This window comes from Nerophis ophidion, linkage group LG21 (assembly GCF_033978795.1).
Source record: "Nerophis ophidion isolate RoL-2023_Sa linkage group LG21, RoL_Noph_v1.0, whole genome shotgun sequence".
In the NCBI taxonomy this organism is placed as follows: domain Eukaryota; kingdom Metazoa; phylum Chordata; class Actinopteri; order Syngnathiformes; family Syngnathidae; genus Nerophis; species Nerophis ophidion.
In genome coordinates, this window is record NC_084631.1 from 39,987,251 (window position 1) to 40,007,663 (window position 20,413).

At 35.2% G+C, this 20,413-nt stretch overlaps 1 protein-coding gene across 4 annotated transcripts in view; it reads right to left on the reverse strand.

Annotated features, from left to right (window-relative positions):
• LOC133540099 (asparagine synthetase [glutamine-hydrolyzing]-like) overlaps nucleotides 1-20,413 on the reverse strand; it is a 102,499-nt gene that overhangs the window by 27,546 nt on the left and 54,540 nt on the right. For all 4 annotated transcript variants that reach the window (XR_009803557.1, XM_061882598.1, XM_061882597.1 and 1 more), the window contains exons 8-12: nucleotides 19,338-19,464; nucleotides 14,834-14,940; nucleotides 14,286-14,386; nucleotides 4,073-4,154; nucleotides 3,851-4,006 (exon numbers count right to left, since the gene is read on the reverse strand). Coding sequence is in view for 3 of the 4 variants with exons in the window: in XM_061882598.1 (XP_061738582.1) it covers nucleotides 3,851-4,006; nucleotides 4,073-4,154; nucleotides 14,286-14,386; nucleotides 14,834-14,940; nucleotides 19,338-19,464 (573 nt within the window). In the remaining variant the exon portion in view is untranslated. The remainder of the gene's footprint in view (nucleotides 1-3,850; nucleotides 4,007-4,072; nucleotides 4,155-14,285; nucleotides 14,387-14,833; nucleotides 14,941-19,337; nucleotides 19,465-20,413) is intronic.

Genomic DNA, 20,413 nt, shown 5'->3' on the forward strand with positions numbered 1-20,413 from the left:
ATCTTTCTATTATGAACTATGGTCAAATTACAGTTCCATAATAATGTGATACTGTAATAAAGTGATACTGTATGCTCATCTTTCTATTATGAACGATGGTCAAATTACAGTTCCATAATAATGTGATACTGTAATAAAGTGATACTGCATGCTCATCTTTCTATTATGAATGATGGTCATATTACAGTTCCGTAATAATGTGATACTGTAATAAAGTGATACTGTATGCTCATCTTTCTATCATGAACTATGGTCAAATTACAGTTCCGTAATAATGTGATACTGTAATAAAGTGATACTGTATGCTCATCTTTCTATTATGAATGATGGTCATATTACAGTTCCGTAATAATGTGATACTGTAATAGTCATACTGCGATACTGTATGCTCATCTTTCTATCATGAATGATGGTCAAATTACATTTCCATAATAATGTGATACTGTAATAAAGTGATACTGCATGCTCCTCTTTCTATCATGAACGATGGTCAAATTACAGTTCCGTAATAATGTGATACTGTAATAAAGTGATACTGTATGCTCATCTTTCTATTATGAACGATGGTCAAATTACAGTTCCATAATAATGTGATACTGTAATAAAGTGATACTGTATGCTCATCTTTCTATCATGAACGATGGTCAAATTACAGTTCCGTAATAATGTGATACTGTAATAAAGTGATACTGTATGCTCATCTTTCTATCATGAACTATGGTCAAATTACAGTTCCGTAATAATGTGATACTGTAATAAAGTGATACTGTATGCTCATCTTTCTATTATGAACGATGGTCAAATTACAGTTCCATAATAATGTGATACTGTAATAAAGTGATACTGTATGCTCATCTTTCTATCATGAATGATGGTCAAATTACATTTCCATAATAATGTGATACTGTAATAAAGTGATACTGCATGCTCCTCTTTCTATCATGAACGATGGTCAAATTACAGTTCCGTAATAATGTGATACTGTAATAAAGTGATACTGTATGCTCATCTTTCTATTATGAACGATGGTCAAATTACAGTTCCATAATAATGTGATACTGTAATAAAGTGATACTGTATGCTCATCTTTCTATCATGAACGATGGTCAAATTACAGTTCCGTAATAATGTGATACTGTAATAAAGTGATACTGTATGCTCATCTTTCTATCATGAACTATGGTCAAATTACAGTTCCGTAATAATGTGATACTGTAATAAAGTGATACTGTATGCTCATCTTTCTATTATGAACGATGGTCAAATTACAGTTCCATAATAATGTGATACTGTAATAAAGTGATACTGCATGCTCATCTTTCTATTATGAATGATGGTCATATTACAGTTCCGTAATAATGTGATACTGTAATAAAGTGATACTGTATGCTCATCTTTCTATCATGAACTATGGTCAAATTACAGTTCCGTAATAATGTGATACTGTAATAAAGTGATACTGTATGCTCATCTTTCTATTATGAACTATGGTCAAATTACAGTTCCATAATAATGTGATACTGTAATAAAGTGATACTGTATGCTCATCTTTCTATCATGAACTATGGTCAAATTACAGTTCTGTAATAAAGTGATACTGTAATAATGTGATACTGTAATAAAGTGATACTCTATGCTCATCTTTCTATTATGAACTATGGTCAAATTACAGTTCCATAATAATGTGATACTGTAATAAAGTGATACTGTATGCTCATCTTTCTATCATGAACGATGGTCAAATTACAGTTCCGTAATAATGTGATACTGTAATAAAGTGATACTGTATGCTCATCTTTCTATTATGAACGATGGTCAAATTACAGTTCCATAATAATGTGATACTGTAATAAAGTGATACTGTATGCTCATCTTTCTATCATGAACGATGGTCAAATTACAGTTCCGTAATAATGTGATACTGTAATAAAGTGATACTGTATGCTCATCTTTCTATCATGAACTATGGTCAAATTACAGTTCCGTAATAATGTGATACTGTAATAAAGTGATACTGTATGCTCATCTTTCTATTATGAACGATGGTCAAATTACAGTTCCATAATAATGTGATACTGTAATAAAGTGATACTGTATGCTCATCTTTCTATCATGAATGATGGTCAAATTACATTTCCATAATAATGTGATACTGTAATAAAGTGATACTGCATGCTCCTCTTTCTATCATGAACGATGGTCAAATTACAGTTCCGTAATAATGTGATACTGTAATAAAGTGATACTGTATGCTCATCTTTCTATTATGAACGATGGTCAAATTACAGTTCCATAATAATGTGATACTGTAATAAAGTGATACTGTATGCTCATCTTTCTATCATGAACGATGGTCAAATTACAGTTCCGTAATAATGTGATACTGTAATAAAGTGATACTGTATGCTCATCTTTCTATCATGAACTATGGTCAAATTACAGTTCCGTAATAATGTGATACTGTAATAAAGTGATACTGCATGCTCATCTTTCTATTATGAATGATGGTCATATTACAGTTCCGTAATAATGTGATACTGTAATAAAGTGATACTGTATGCTCATCTTTCTATCATGAACTATGGTCAAATTACAGTTCCGTAATAATGTGATACTGTAATAAAGTGATACTGTATGCTCATCTTTCTATTATGAACTATGGTCAAATTACAGTTCCATAATAATGTGATACTGTAATAAAGTGATACTGTATGCTCATCTTTCTATCATGAACTATGGTCAAATTACAGTTCTGTAATAAAGTGATACTGTAATAATGTGATACTGTAATAAAGTGATACTCTATGCTCATCTTTCTATTATGAACTATGGTCAAATTACAGTTCCATAATAATGTGATACTGTAATAAAGTGATACTGTATGCTCATCTTTCTATCATGAACGATGGTCAAATTACAGTTCCGTAATAATGTGATACTGTAATAAAGTGATACTGTATGCTCATCTTTCTATCATGAACTATGGTCAAATTACAGTTCCGTAATAATGTGATACTGTAATAAAGTGATACTGTATGCTCATCTTTCTATTATGAACGATGGTCAAATTACAGTTCCATAATAATGTGATACTGTAATAAAGTGATACTGCATGCTCATCTTTCTATTATGAATGATGGTCATATTACAGTTCCGTAATAATGTGATACTGTAATAAAGTGATACTGTATGCTCATCTTTCTATCATGAACTATGGTCAAATTACAGTTCCGTAATAATGTGATACTGTAATAAAGTGATACTGTATGCTCATCTTTCTATTATGAACTATGGTCAAATTACAGTTCCATAATAATGTGATACTGTAATAAAGTGATACTGTATGCTCATCTTTCTATTATGAACTATGGTCAAATTACAGTTCTGTAATAAAGTGATACTGTAATAATGTGATACTGTAATAAAGTGATACTCTATGCTCATCTTTCTATTATGAACTATGGTCAAATTACAGTTCCATAATAATGTGATACTGTAATAAAGTGATACTGTATGCTCATCTTTCTATCATGAACTATGGTCAAATTACAGTTCCGTAATAATGTGATACTGTAATAAAGTGATACTGCATGCTCATCTTTCTATCATGAATGATGGTCAAATTACAGTTCCGTAATAGTATGATACTGTAATAAAGTGATACTGTATGCTCATCTTTCTATCATGAACGATGGTCAAAATACAGTTCCATAATAATGTGATACTGTAATAAAGTGATACTGCATGCTCATCTTTCTATCATGAACGATGGTCATATTACAGTTTAGTCACACTGCGATACTGTGACACTGTCAAAGGTGATGTAGGTGAGGTGTGTGAGTAGACTTACCACAGAGTCGAGGTGGTCTTCCAGGAACATGTACCAGGACTTCTTCTCAGACATGAGTCCATCACTGAAGGCCTCTTTACGTCGCCACAGAATCTCATCAGGGATCAGATTTTGACCTTTGAAGGCGTCCCTCAGAAGGAACTTCTCCACGCCGTGCTGCTCACAGGTACGATACATGTGAGGACTAGGATATCAGCGCCTGTTCAATCACACACAGTATACCCTGGGAGTCCTCATCTCAGGTGGCAGGGACAGGTAGTAGGCGCTCAGTCTGTGGTCCAGGAAAGGCACTCTCAGCTCCAACCTGCAGGATCACATATGATACTGCTGGATGGGGGTGTACATTCATACTTCTGATATGATACTGCTGGGTGGGGGTGTACATTCATACTTCTGATATGATACTGCTGGATGGGGGTGTACATTCATACTTCTGATATGATACTGCTGGGTGGGGGTGTACATTCATACTTCTGATATGATACTGCTGGATCGGGGTGTACATTCATACTGCTGATATGATACTGCTGGGTGGGGGTGTACATTCATACTGCTGATATGATACTGCTGGGTGGGGGTGTACATTGATACTGCTGATATGATACTGCTGGGTGGGGGTGTACATTGATACTGCTGGATGGGGGTGTACATTCATACTGCTGATATGATACTGCTGGGTGGGGGTGTACATTCATACTGCTGGATGGGGGTGTACATTCATACTGCTGATATGATACTGCTGGGTGGGGGTGTACATTCATACTGCTGATATGATACTGCTGGGTGGGGGTGTACATTGATACTGCTGGATGGGGGTGTACATTCATACTGCTGATATGATACTGCTGGGTGGGGGTGTACATTCATACTGCTGATATGATACTGCTGGGTGGGGGTGTACATTCATACTGCTGATATGATACTGCTGGGTGGGGGTGTACATTCATACTGCTGATATGATACTGCTGGGTGGGGGTGTACATTGATACTGCTGGATGGGGGTGTACATTAATACTGCTGATATGATATTGCTGGGTGGGGGTGTACATTGATACTTCTGATAGGATACTGCTGGATGGGGGTGGAGATGGAGCAGATTTGGCCTTCCCACCACTCCTACCCTGACCATAAATCCAAAAACAGGTGTACAGGTGTGTCATAATAAGTCCACCATATTACAGGTGTATCCATCATATTACAGGTGTGTCATAATAAGTCCATCATATTACAGGCGTGTCATAAGTCCATCATATTACAGGTGTGTCATAATAAGTCCATCATATTACAGGCGTGTCATAAGTCCATCATATTACAGGTGTGTCATAATAAGTCCATCATATTACAGGCGTGTCATAAGTCCATCATATTACAGGTGTGTCATAATAAGTCCATCATATTACAGGTGTGTCATAATAAGTCCATCATATTACAGGTGTGTCATAATAAGTCCACCATATTACAGGTGTATCCATCATATTACAGGTGTGTCATAATAAGTCCATCATATTACAGGTGTGTCCATCATATTACAGGTGTGTCATAATAAGTCCATCATATTACAGGTGTGTCATAATAAGTCCACCATATTACAGGTGTATCCATCATATTACAGGTGTGTCATAATAAGTCCATCATATTACAGGTGTGTCATAATAAGTCCACCATATTACAGGTGTATCCACCATATTACAGGTGTGTCATAATAAGTCCATCATATTACAGGTGTATCCATCATATTACAGGTGTGTCATAATAAGTCCATCATATTACAGGTGTGTCATAATAAGTCCATCATATTACAGGTGTGTCATAATAAGTCCATCATATTACAGGTGTGTCATAATAAGTCCATCATATTACAGGCGTGTCATAAGTCCATCATATTACAGGTGTGTCATAATAAGTCCACCATATTACAGGTGTGTCATAATAAGTCCATCATATTACAGGTGTGTCATAATAAGTCCACCATATTACAGGTGTGTCATAATAAGTCCATCATATTACAGGTGTGTCATAATAAGTCCATCATATTACAGGTGTGTCATAATAAGTCCATCATATTACAGGTGTGTCATAATAAGTCCATCATATTACAGGTGTATCCATCATATTACAGGTGTGTCATAAGAAGTCCATCATATTACAGGTGTGTCATAATAAGTCCATCATATTACAGGTGTATCCATCATATTACAGGTGTGTCATAATAAGTCCATCATATTACAGGTGTGTCATAATAAGTCCATCATATTACAGGTGTGTCATAATAAGTCCATCATATTACAGGTGTGTCATAATAAGTCCATCATATTACAGGCGTGTCATAAGTCCATCATATTACAGGTGTGTCATAATAAGTCCACCATATTACAGGTGTGTCATAATAAGTCCATCATATTACAGGTGTGTCATAATAAGTCCACCATATTACAGGTGTGTCATAATAAGTCCATCATATTACAGGTGTGTCATAATAAGTCCATCATATTACAGGTGTGTCATAATAAGTCCATCATATTACAGGTGTGTCATAATAAGTCCACCATATTACAGGTGTATCCATCATATTACAGGTGTGTCATAAGAAGTCCATCATATTACAGGTGTGTCATAATAAGTCCATCATATTACAGGTGTGTCCATCATATTACAGGTGTGTCATAATAAGTCCATCATATTACAGGTGTGTCATAATAAGTCCACCATATTACAGGTGTATCCATCATATTACAGGTGTGTCATAATAAGTCCATCATATTACAGGTGTGTCATAATAAGTCCACCATATTACAGGTGTATCCATCATATTACAGGTGTGTCATAAGTCCATCATATTACAGGTGTGTCATAATAAGTCTATCATATTACAGGTGTGTCGTAATAAGTCCACCATATTACAGGTGTGTCATAATAAGTCCATCATATTACAGGTGTGTCCATCATATTACAGGTGTGTCATAATAAGTCCATCATATTACAGGTGTGTCATAAGTCCATTATATTACAGGTGTGTCATAATAAGTCTATCATATTACAGGTGTGTCATAATAAGTCCATCATATTACAGGTGTGTCATAATAAGTCCATCATATTACAGGTGTGTCATAATAAGTCCATCATATTACAGGTGTGTCCATCATATTACAGGTGTGTCATAATAAGTCCATCATATTACAGGTGTGTCATAATAAGTCCATCATATTACAGGTGTGTCCATCATATTACAGGTGTGTCATAATAAGTCCACCATATTACAGGTGTGTCCATCATATTACAGGTGTGTCCATCATATCACAGGTGCGTCTTAAGTCCATCATATTACAGGTGTGTCCATCATATTACAGGTGTGTCATAAGTCCATCATATTACAGGTGTGTCCATCATATTACAGGTGTGTCATAAGTCCATCATATTACAGGTGTGTCCATCATATTACAGGTGTGTCCATCATATTACAGGTGTGTCATAATAAGTCCATCATATTACAGGTGTGTCATAATAAGTCCATCATATTACAGGTGTGTCATAAGTCCATCATATTACAGGTGTGTCATAATAAGTCCATCATATTACAGGTGTGTCTTAAGTCCACCATATTACAGGTGTATCCATCATATTACAGGTGTGTCATAATAAGTCCATCATATTACAGGTGTGTCATAATAAGTCCACCATATTACAGGTGTGTCATAATAAGTCCATCATATTACAGGTGTGTCATAATAAGTCCATCATATTACAGGTGTGTCATAATAAGTCCATCATATTACAGGTGTGTCATAATAAGTCCACCATATTACAGGTGTATCCATCATATTACAGGTGTGTCATAAGAAGTCCATCATATTACAGGTGTGTCATAATAAGTCCATCATATTACAGGTGTGTCCATCATATTACAGGTGTGTCATAATAAGTCCATCATATTACAGGTGTGTCATAATAAGTCCACCATATTACAGGTGTATCCATCATATTACAGGTGTGTCATAATAAGTCCATCATATTACAGGTGTGTCATAATAAGTCCACCATATTACAGGTGTATCCATCATATTACAGGTGTGTCATAAGTCCATCATATTACAGGTGTGTCATAATAAGTCTATCATATTACAGGTGTGTCGTAATAAGTCCACCATATTACAGGTGTGTCATAATAAGTCCATCATATTACAGGTGTGTCCATCATATTACAGGTGTGTCATAATAAGTCCATCATATTACAGGTGTGTCATAAGTCCATTATATTACAGGTGTGTCATAATAAGTCTATCATATTACAGGTGTGTCATAATAAGTCCATCATATTACAGGTGTGTCATAATAAGTCCATCATATTACAGGTGTGTCATAATAAGTCCATCATATTACAGGTGTGTCCATCATATTACAGGTGTGTCATAATAAGTCCATCATATTACAGGTGTGTCATAATAAGTCCATCATATTACAGGTGTGTCCATCATATTACAGGTGTGTCATAATAAGTCCACCATATTACAGGTGTGTCATAAGTCCATTATATTACAGGTGTGTCCATCATATCACAGGTGCGTCTTAAGTCCATCATATTACAGGTGTGTCCATCATATTACAGGTGTGTCATAAGTCCATCATATTACAGGTGTGTCCATCATATTACAGGTGTGTCATAAGTCCATCATATTACAGGTGTGTCCATCATATTACAGGTGTGTCCATCATATTACAGGTGTGTCATAATAAGTCCATCATATTACAGGTGTGTCATAATAAGTCCATCATATTACAGGTGTGTCATAAGTCCATCATATTACAGGTGTGTCATAATAAGTCCATCATATTACAGGTGTGTCTTAAGTCCACCATATTACAGGTGTATCCATCATATTACAGGTGTGTCATAATAAGTCCATCATATTACAGGTGTGTCATAATAAGTCCATCATATTACAGGTGTGTCCATCATATTACAGGTGTGTCATAATAAGTCCATCATATTACAGGTGTGTCATAATAAGTCCACCATATTACAGGTGTATCCATCATATTACAGGTGTGTCATAATAAGTCCATCATATTACAGGCGTGTCATAAGTCCATCATATTACAGGTGTGTCATAATAAGTCCACCATATTACAGGTGTATCCATCATATTACAGGTGTGTCATAATAAGTCCATCATATTACAGGTGTGTCATAATAAGTCCATGATATTACAGGTGTGTCATAATAAGTCCACCATATTACAGGTGTATCCATCATATTACAGGTGTGTCATAAGTCCATCATATTACAGGTGTGTCATAAGTCCATCATATTACAGGTGTGTCATAATAAGTCTATCATATTACAGGTGTGTCGTAATAAGTCCACCATATTACAGGTGTGTCATAATAAGTCCATCATATTACAGGTGTGTCCATCATATCACAGGTGTGTCATAATAAGTCCATCATATTACAGGTGTGTCATAAGTCCATTATATTACAGGTGTGTCATAATAAGTCTATCATATTACAGGTGTGTCATAATAAGTCCATCATATTACAGGTGTGTCATAATAAGTCCATCATATTACAGGTGTGTCCATCATATTACAGGTGTGTCATAATAAGTCCATCATATTACAGGTGTGTCCATCATATTACAGGTGTGTCATAATAAGTCCACCATATTACAGGTGTGTCCATCATATTACAGGTGTGTCCATCATATTACAGGTGTGTCATAATAAGTCCATCATATTACAGGTGTGTCCATCATATTACAGGTGTGTCAGAATAAGTCCACCATATTACAGGTGTGTCCATCATATTACAGGTGTGTCAGAATAAGTCCATAATATTACAGGTGTGTCCATCATATTACAAGTGTGTCATAAGTCCATCATATTACAGGTGTGTCATAATAAGTCCATCATATTACAGGTGTGTCCATCATATTACAGGTGTGTCATAATAAGTCCATCATATTACAGGTGTGTCCATCATATTACAGGTGTGTCATAATAAGTCCATCATATTACAGGTGTGTCCATCATATTACAGGTGTGTCATAATAAGTCCACCATATTACAGGTGTGTCCATCATATTACAGGTGTGTCAGAATAAGTCCACCATATTACAGGTGTGTCCATCATATTACAGGTGTGTCATAATAAGTCCATCATATTACAGGTGTGTCCATCATATTACAGGTGTGTCAGAATAAGTCCACCATATTACAGGTGTGTCCATCATATTACAGGTGTGTCAGAATAAGTCCATAATATTACAGGTGTGTCCATCATATTACAAGTGTGTCATAAGTCCATCATATTACAGGTGTGTCAGAATAAGTCCACCATATTACAGGTGTGTCCATCATATTACAGGTGTGTCAGAATAAGTCCATAATATTACAGGTGTGTCCATCATATTACAAGTGTGTCATAAGTCCATCATATTACAGGTGTGTCAGAATAAGTCCACCATATTACAGGTGTGTCCATCATATTACAGGTGTGTCAGAATATGTCCACCATATTACAGGTGTGTCCATCATATTACAGGTGTGTCAGAATAAGTCCACCATATTACAGGTGTGTCCATCATATTACAGGTGTGTCAGAATAAGTCCATCATATCACAGGTGTGTCATAATAAATTATAATACAGGTGTGTCATAATAAATCATATCACAGGCGTGTCATAATAAATTATAATACAGGTGTGTCATAATAAATCTTATTACAGGTGTGTCATAATAAGTCCATCATATTACAGGTGTGTCTTAAGTCCATCATATTACAGGTGTGTCTTAAGTCCATCATATTACAGGTGTGTCATAATAAGTCCATCATATTACAGGTGTGTCATAATAAGTCCACCATATTACAGGTGTGTCCATCATATTACAGGTGTGTCATAATAAGTCCATCATATTACAGGTGTGTCCATCATATTACAGGTGTGTCAGAATAAGTCCACCATATTACAGGTGTGTCCATCATATTACAGGTGTGTCAGAATAAGTCCATAATATTACAGGTGTGTCCATCATATTACAGGTGTGTCATAATAAGTCCATCATATTACAGGTGTGTCCATCATATTACAGGTGTGTCAGAATAAGTCCACCATATTACAGGTGTGTCCATCATATTACAGGTGTGTCATAATAAGTCCATCATATTACAGGTGTGTCCATCATATTACAGGTGTGTCATAATAAGTCCATCATATTACAGGTGTGTCCATCATATTACAGGTGTGTCATAATAAGTCCATCATATTACAGGTGTGTCCATCATATTACAGGTGTGTCATAATAAGTCCATCATATTACAGGTGTGTCCATCATATTACAGGTGTGTCATAATAAGTCCATCATATTACAGGTGTGTCCATCATATTACAGGTGTGTCATAATAAGTCCATCATATTACAGGTGTGTCATAATAAGTCCACCATATTACAGGTGTATCCATCATATTACAGGTGTGTCATAATAAGTCCATCATATTACAGGCGTGTCATAAGTCCATCATATTACAGGTGTGTCATAATAAGTCCACCATATTACAGGTGTATCCATCATATTACAGGTGTGTCATAATAAGTCCATCATATTACAGGTGTGTCATAATAAGTCCATGATATTACAGGTGTGTCATAATAAGTCCACCATATTACAGGTGTATCCATCATATTACAGGTGTGTCATAAGTCCATCATATTACAGGTGTGTCATAAGTCCATCATATTACAGGTGTGTCATAATAAGTCTATCATATTACAGGTGTGTCGTAATAAGTCCACCATATTACAGGTGTGTCATAATAAGTCCATCATATTACAGGTGTGTCCATCATATCACAGGTGTGTCATAATAAGTCCATCATATTACAGGTGTGTCATAAGTCCATTATATTACAGGTGTGTCATAATAAGTCTATCATATTACAGGTGTGTCATAATAAGTCCATCATATTACAGGTGTGTCATAATAAGTCCATCATATTACAGGTGTGTCCATCATATTACAGGTGTGTCATAATAAGTCCATCATATTACAGGTGTGTCCATCATATTACAGGTGTGTCATAATAAGTCCACCATATTACAGGTGTGTCCATCATATTACAGGTGTGTCCATCATATTACAGGTGTGTCATAATAAGTCCATCATATTACAGGTGTGTCCATCATATTACAGGTGTGTCAGAATAAGTCCACCATATTACAGGTGTGTCCATCATATTACAGGTGTGTCAGAATAAGTCCATAATATTACAGGTGTGTCCATCATATTACAAGTGTGTCATAAGTCCATCATATTACAGGTGTGTCATAATAAGTCCATCATATTACAGGTGTGTCCATCATATTACAGGTGTGTCATAATAAGTCCATCATATTACAGGTGTGTCCATCATATTACAGGTGTGTCATAATAAGTCCATCATATTACAGGTGTGTCCATCATATTACAGGTGTGTCATAATAAGTCCACCATATTACAGGTGTGTCCATCATATTACAGGTGTGTCAGAATAAGTCCACCATATTACAGGTGTGTCCATCATATTACAGGTGTGTCATAATAAGTCCATCATATTACAGGTGTGTCCATCATATTACAGGTGTGTCAGAATAAGTCCACCATATTACAGGTGTGTCCATCATATTACAGGTGTGTCAGAATAAGTCCATAATATTACAGGTGTGTCCATCATATTACAAGTGTGTCATAAGTCCATCATATTACAGGTGTGTCAGAATAAGTCCACCATATTACAGGTGTGTCCATCATATTACAGGTGTGTCAGAATAAGTCCATAATATTACAGGTGTGTCCATCATATTACAAGTGTGTCATAAGTCCATCATATTACAGGTGTGTCAGAATAAGTCCACCATATTACAGGTGTGTCCATCATATTACAGGTGTGTCAGAATATGTCCACCATATTACAGGTGTGTCCATCATATTACAGGTGTGTCAGAATAAGTCCACCATATTACAGGTGTGTCCATCATATTACAGGTGTGTCAGAATAAGTCCATCATATCACAGGTGTGTCATAATAAATTATAATACAGGTGTGTCATAATAAATCATATCACAGGCGTGTCATAATAAATTATAATACAGGTGTGTCATAATAAATCTTATTACAGGTGTGTCATAATAAGTCCATCATATTACAGGTGTGTCTTAAGTCCATCATATTACAGGTGTGTCTTAAGTCCATCATATTACAGGTGTGTCATAATAAGTCCATCATATTACAGGTGTGTCATAATAAGTCCACCATATTACAGGTGTGTCCATCATATTACAGGTGTGTCATAATAAGTCCATCATATTACAGGTGTGTCCATCATATTACAGGTGTGTCAGAATAAGTCCACCATATTACAGGTGTGTCCATCATATTACAGGTGTGTCAGAATAAGTCCATAATATTACAGGTGTGTCCATCATATTACAGGTGTGTCATAATAAGTCCATCATATTACAGGTGTGTCCATCATATTACAGGTGTGTCAGAATAAGTCCACCATATTACAGGTGTGTCCATCATATTACAGGTGTGTCATAATAAGTCCATCATATTACAGGTGTGTCCATCATATTACAGGTGTGTCATAATAAGTCCATCATATTACAGGTGTGTCCATCATATTACAGGTGTGTCATAATAAGTCCATCATATTACAGGTGTGTCCATCATATTACAGGTGTGTCATAATAAGTCCATCATATTACAGGTGTGTCCATCATATTACAGGTGTGTCATAATAAGTCCATCATATTACAGGTGTGTCCATCATATTACAGGTGTGTCATAATAAGTCCACCATATTACAGGTGTGTCCATCATATTACAGGTGTGTCAGAATAAGTCCATAATATTACAGGTGTGTCCATCATATTACAAGTGTGTCATAAATCCATCATATTACAGGTGTGTCAGAATAAGTCCACCATATTACAGGTGTGTCCATCATATTACAGGTGTGTCAGAATAAGTCCATCATATCACAGGTGTGTCATAATAAATTATAATACAGGTGTGTCATAATAAATCATATTACAGGCGTGTCATAATAAATTATAATACAGGTGTGTCATAATAAATCTTATTACAGGTGTGTCATAATAAGTCCATCATATTACAGGTGTGTCTTAAGTCCATCATATTACAGGTGTGTCATAATAAGTCCATCATATTACAGGTGTGTCTTAAGTCCATCATATTACAGGTGTGTCCATCATATTACAGGTGTGTCACAATAAGTCCATAATATTACAGGTGTGTCATAATAAATGATAATACAGGTGTGTCATAATAAATCATATTACAGGTGTGTCATAATAAATGATAATACAGGTGTGTCATAAGTCCATCATATTACAGATGTGTCATAATAAATCATATTACAGGTGTGCATACGTACCCGTGTGCAGCAGTGGTGCGATCAGCCCTCAGGTTATCAAACAGGTAAAGGTTTTTCAGCAGTCGAACACTTTCTTCTGATCCTGCCTCCGCACTCGGAGCCTGGACAAGGACATCATGTTTCATATCATGATGGAAGTGTGGACTTTATATCATCGTGTGTGTACTCCACATGTCTGAATATCACATTTAATATGATAATATGTCTACTGTATGTGATCATGTGTGTACTCTACATGTTTGAATATAAATGTCATGTTTATGATTAAAAATATTGCATTTTTAGTGGTACTGTACTAATACTGTACTATACAATTAGTGTACTGTACTAATAGTGTACGTACTAATACTGTACAGTTCTAATACTGTCTGTACTGTACTAATACTGTCTGTACTGTACTGTACTAATACTGTACTGTAGTAGCACTGCTGTGTACTGATGTAATGAATGTATATTATAACTTTTAACTGATGAACAAAAAGCCTCAAAATGTAGACTCATGTAGACAACCGTGTGTGTGTGTGTGTGTGTGTGTGTGTGCAACTGACCTTGTGAAAGTATATGTAACCTTGAGTGAGTTCATCGGAACCTTCTCCTGAGAAGATGACAACACTGTCCGTCTGCTCTCTGATGTACTTGCTGACCAAATACATGCCTGCAGGGACAGGAAACATACTTCATGTCATGATCTGTGGCCCGCATCATCTTTGGTTTAGTTATGTTCGGTTAGTTTCGGACTCCTTTAGTTCCTGTTTTGTGCAATTTGGGTGTTTGTTTTGGTTACCAAGGGGACTAACTGGTTTCACCTGCCTCTGATTAGTGCTCTGCTAGTTCACCTGCTGCTGAGCACTAATCAGAGAGCTATTTATTCGCATTGCTCGCCACAGTCAGTGAGGCTTCATAGTTTGCTTCACACAACTACTACCTTCAGATTTTCCTTTTCTGAATTCCTTTGCTAAGTTTTCCCCTAAACTTCCCGTGTGGTCGGCTATACAAGACTACATGATACTATACTACACTATACCAGACTACATGATACTATACTACACTATACTAGACTACATGATACTATACCACACTATACCAGACTACATGATACTATACTACACTATACTAGACTACATTATACTATACTAGACTACATGATACTATACTACACTATACCATACTAGACTACATGATACTATAGTACACTATAGTACACTAGATGATACTACACTACACCACATGATACTATAGTACACTACACTAGACTACATGGTACTATACTACACTACATGATACTACACTTCACTACATTAGACTACATGATACTATACTACACTATACTAGACTACATTATACTATACTAGACTACATGATACTATACTACACTATACCATACTAAACTACATGATACTATACTACGCTAGACTACATGATACTATACTAGACTACATGATACTATACTACACTACACTAGACTACATGATACTATACAATATACTAGACTACATGATACTACACTGGACTACATGATACTATACTACACTATACCATACTAGACTACATGATACTATACTACACTACACTAGACTACATGATACTATACTACACTATACTAGACTACATGATACTATACTACACTACACTAGACTACATGATACTATACCACACTATACTAGACTACATGATACTATACTACACTATACTAGACTACATGATACTACACTGGACTACATGATACTATACTAGACTACACTATACCATACTAGACTACATGATACTATACTACACTACACTACATGATACTATACTACACTATACTAGACTACATGATACTATACAATATACTAGACTACATGATACTACACTGGACTACATGATACTATACTAGACTACACTATACCATACTAGACTACATGATACTATACTACACTACACTAGACTACATGATACTATACTACACTATACTAGACTACATGATACTATACTACACGATACCAGACTACATGATACTATACTACACTACACTAGACTACATGATACTATACTAGACTATACTGAACTACATGATACTATACTACACTATACTAGACTACATGATACTGTACTAGACTGCATGATACTATACTACACTATACTAGACTACATGAAACTATAATAGACTACATGATACTAAACTATACTATTCCACACAATACTGCAAGTCCAAAACATGAAGGAATGTACTTGCTAACCAAATACATTCCAGCAGGAAAGTACAGAGGATACGACTTTATACCATACTACACTATACTGTATCACACTGTAAGGGTTAGGTTTACATTATACTATTCTCTAAGTCAAAAAACCTGCAGGAATGTACTTGCAAAGCAAATACATTCTTGCGGAAACAAGTACTATACCTCATTATACCACACTCTACTACATTATACCCTACTATGCAATATAATACTATGACAACAAGAAATATACCTCATTATACCACACTCTACTACATTATACCCTACTATGCAATATAACACTATGACAAGAAATATACCTCATTATACCATACTGTGCTACACTACAGTACACTACACTACAGTACATGATACTATACTATTCCACACAATACTATAAGTCCAAAACCTGCAGGAACCTGCAAACCAAATACATTCCAGCAAGAAAGTATACAGGATATGTCTTGATACCATACTATACTACACTATATCATACTCTACTACACTATATCATACTACATTATACTATTTGGTACTCTACTACACATACACTATAATATTGTGTACTGTATTATACAAAACTATAGTACTCTATGCGAAAAAACTACTCTGTCTATACTAGACTGTACTATGTTTTAGTCTACTTCACATACTGTACTATATTTCACTATACTATATGTTATTATGCAATACTATATTATATTTGACTGTACTATTGTATACTTTGCTCGCCTATATTTGACTATACTTTAGTATACTTTGCTAGCCTATAATTGATTATACTATGGTATACTTTGCTGGCCTATATTTGACTATACTATAGTATACTTTGCTTGCCTATACTTGACTATATTATAGTATACTTTGCTAACCTATATTTGACAATACTATAGAATACTTTGCTCGACTATACTATAGTATAATACTTTGCTAACCTATATTTGACTGTACTATAGTATACTTTGCTAGCCTATAATTTAATATACTATAGTATACTTTGCTAGCCTATATTTGACTATAATATAGTATAATTTGTTAGCCTATATTTGACTATACTATAGTATATTTTGCTCGACTACATTTGACTATACTATAGTATACTTTGTTCGCCTACACTTGACTATAATATAGTATAATACTTTGCTAGCCTATTTCTGACTTTACTATAGTATACTTTGCTGGCCTACAATTGACTATACTATAGTATACTTTGCTAGCCTATATTTGACTATACCATGGTATACTTTGCTTGCCTATATTTGACTTTACAATAGTATACTTTGCTCGACTATATTTGACTATACTATGTATACTTTGCTAGCCTATATTTGACAATACTATAGTATACTTTGCTTGCCTATATTTGACTGTACTACAGTATACTTTGTTTGCCTATATTTATTGATACTGTAGTATACACTGCTAGCCTATATTTGACTATACTATAGTACAGTATACTTTGCTAGCCTATAATTGACTATACTATAGTATATTTTGCTCGCCTATATTTGACTATACTATAGTATACTTTGCTCGCTTATACCTGACTATACTACAATATACTTTGCTAGCATATATTTGACTATATTATAGTATACTTTGCTAGTCTATAATTGACTATAATATAGTATACTTTGCTCGCCTTTATTTGACTATGCCATAGTATACTTTGCTAGCCTATAATTGACTACACTATAGTATAGTTTGCTCGCCTATATTTCACTATACTATAGTATACTTTGCTTGCTTACATTTCACTATACAATAGTATACTTTGCTTGCTTACATTTCACTATACTATAGTATACTTTGCTTGCCTATATTTGACTGTACTACAGTATACTTTGTTTGCCTATATTTAATGATACTGTAGTATACTCTGCTAGCCTATATTTGACTATACTATAGTACAGTATACTTTGCTAGCCTATAATTGACTATACTATAGTATATTTTGCTCGCCTATATTTGACTATACTATAGTATACTTTGCTAGCATATATTTGACTATATTATAGTATACTTTGCTAGTCTATAATTGACTATAATATAGTATACTTTGCTCGCCTTTATTTGACTATGCCATAGTATACTTTGCTAGCCTATATTTCACTATACTATAGTATACTTTGCTTGCTTACATTTCACTATACTATAGTATACTTTGCTTGCTTACATTTCACTATAGAATGTATACTTTGCTCGCCTGTATTTTACTATACTATAGTATACTTTGCTTGCCTGTATTTCAGTATGCTATAGTATACTTTGCTAGCCTATAATTGACTATACTATAGTATACTTTGCTCGCCTATATTTCACTATACTATACTTTGCTTGCCTATATTTCACTATACTATAGTAAACTTTGCTTGCTTATATTTCACTATACTATAGTAAACTTTGCTTGCTTATATTTCACTATACTATAGTATACTTTGCTTGACTGTATTTTACTAAACTATAGTATACTTTGCTCGCCTGTATTTTACTATACTAGAGTATACTTTGCTTGCCTGTATTTCACTATACTATAGTATACTTTGCTAGCCTGTATTTGACTATAATATAGTATACTTTGCTATCTTGTATTTGAATATATTATAGTATACTTTCCTAGCTTGTATTTGAATATACTATAGTATACTTTCCCAGACTATACTGTATTTTACTATGGTAAACTATATTATATCTGACTATACGATAGTACACTTTGCTAGTGTTGCTCTGAAGGCGCGTTCATCGCTGTTGTAATCATGTTATTTTGACAACAAATGATCAGGTCTTGAGTATTGTGAGTGAAGTACTAAAATATGGGTGTAGTAGTAAAATATGGGTTAGTACTCACCGACGGAGGCGCGTATGGTGGTGATGTCGTAGGTCTCCAGGCTGACGATGACCTCCTCCACTGCTCTGATGCCTTCTTCGACACTGAAGTTGACTTCGTGGTGCTCACTGCCGATGTGAGCGGCGACCTGGGACATCCACCTTCTTGTTACTTCTACAGAACTTTGTGGGATACACCATCTTCACAAACACCATCCATCCTCAACCAACATGGCAAACATCCATCATCAGTGAACATGGCAAAGACCATCCATTATCAACCAACATGGCAAACACCAAACAACAGCATCTTGGTACGCCACACCTGTGAGGTGGGATAGATTATCTTGGCAAAGAAGAAATGCTCACTAACACAGATTTATACAGATTTGTAAACAATACTTGAGAGGAATAGATCTTTGAGTTCAAATCATGATAAATGGGAGCAAAAACAAAAGTGCCGCGTATATATTTTTGTTCAATATAAGATTTCTCTGGTGGTGTAAGGACGACTGTGAGAAAACCGAAGGAGCAGCCCAGAAAACCAAAGGAGGATCTACTTCATGTTGTGTAAACAAAGTATAAATAAGACACTTGATTGAGTATTAATGTACTTTCTGAACTTGGACAATCAAGACCTGAAGGACTTGTGTTGTGGTCACGTGACCATGAAGATGTTTGTAATACGTAATAGATTTTACTTTGTAGTATTTCTCTGCCGAGGATACAAGAAGCCTTCGCCACATCCAAGACTGGAACTGATTCACTATTGAGTGCTCGGTGGTTTTTGGTCTACAATCTGGATTTAATGACGTGTAGAGATGATCCATAGAACTGTGGATGAGAACCTCCTGATTCAGTAAATGGTCCATGGACAGGTCCTCAGCATGACAAGAACCCAAAACCTTGTGCCAGGGAACGAAAGGTGTGGGCCAAGAAGAAGTCTTGGGGTTTTAATCCCTTTGACAATCTGTGGAACTTTGAGTTGCCAAGCAACAGCCTGGAAACCCTCAGGGTTTGGAAAGTATCTGTGCTGACCGACTACATCTGATCTCTGCTTGCCATCAAGGCTTTCCAGATCAAGTACTAAACCATCTT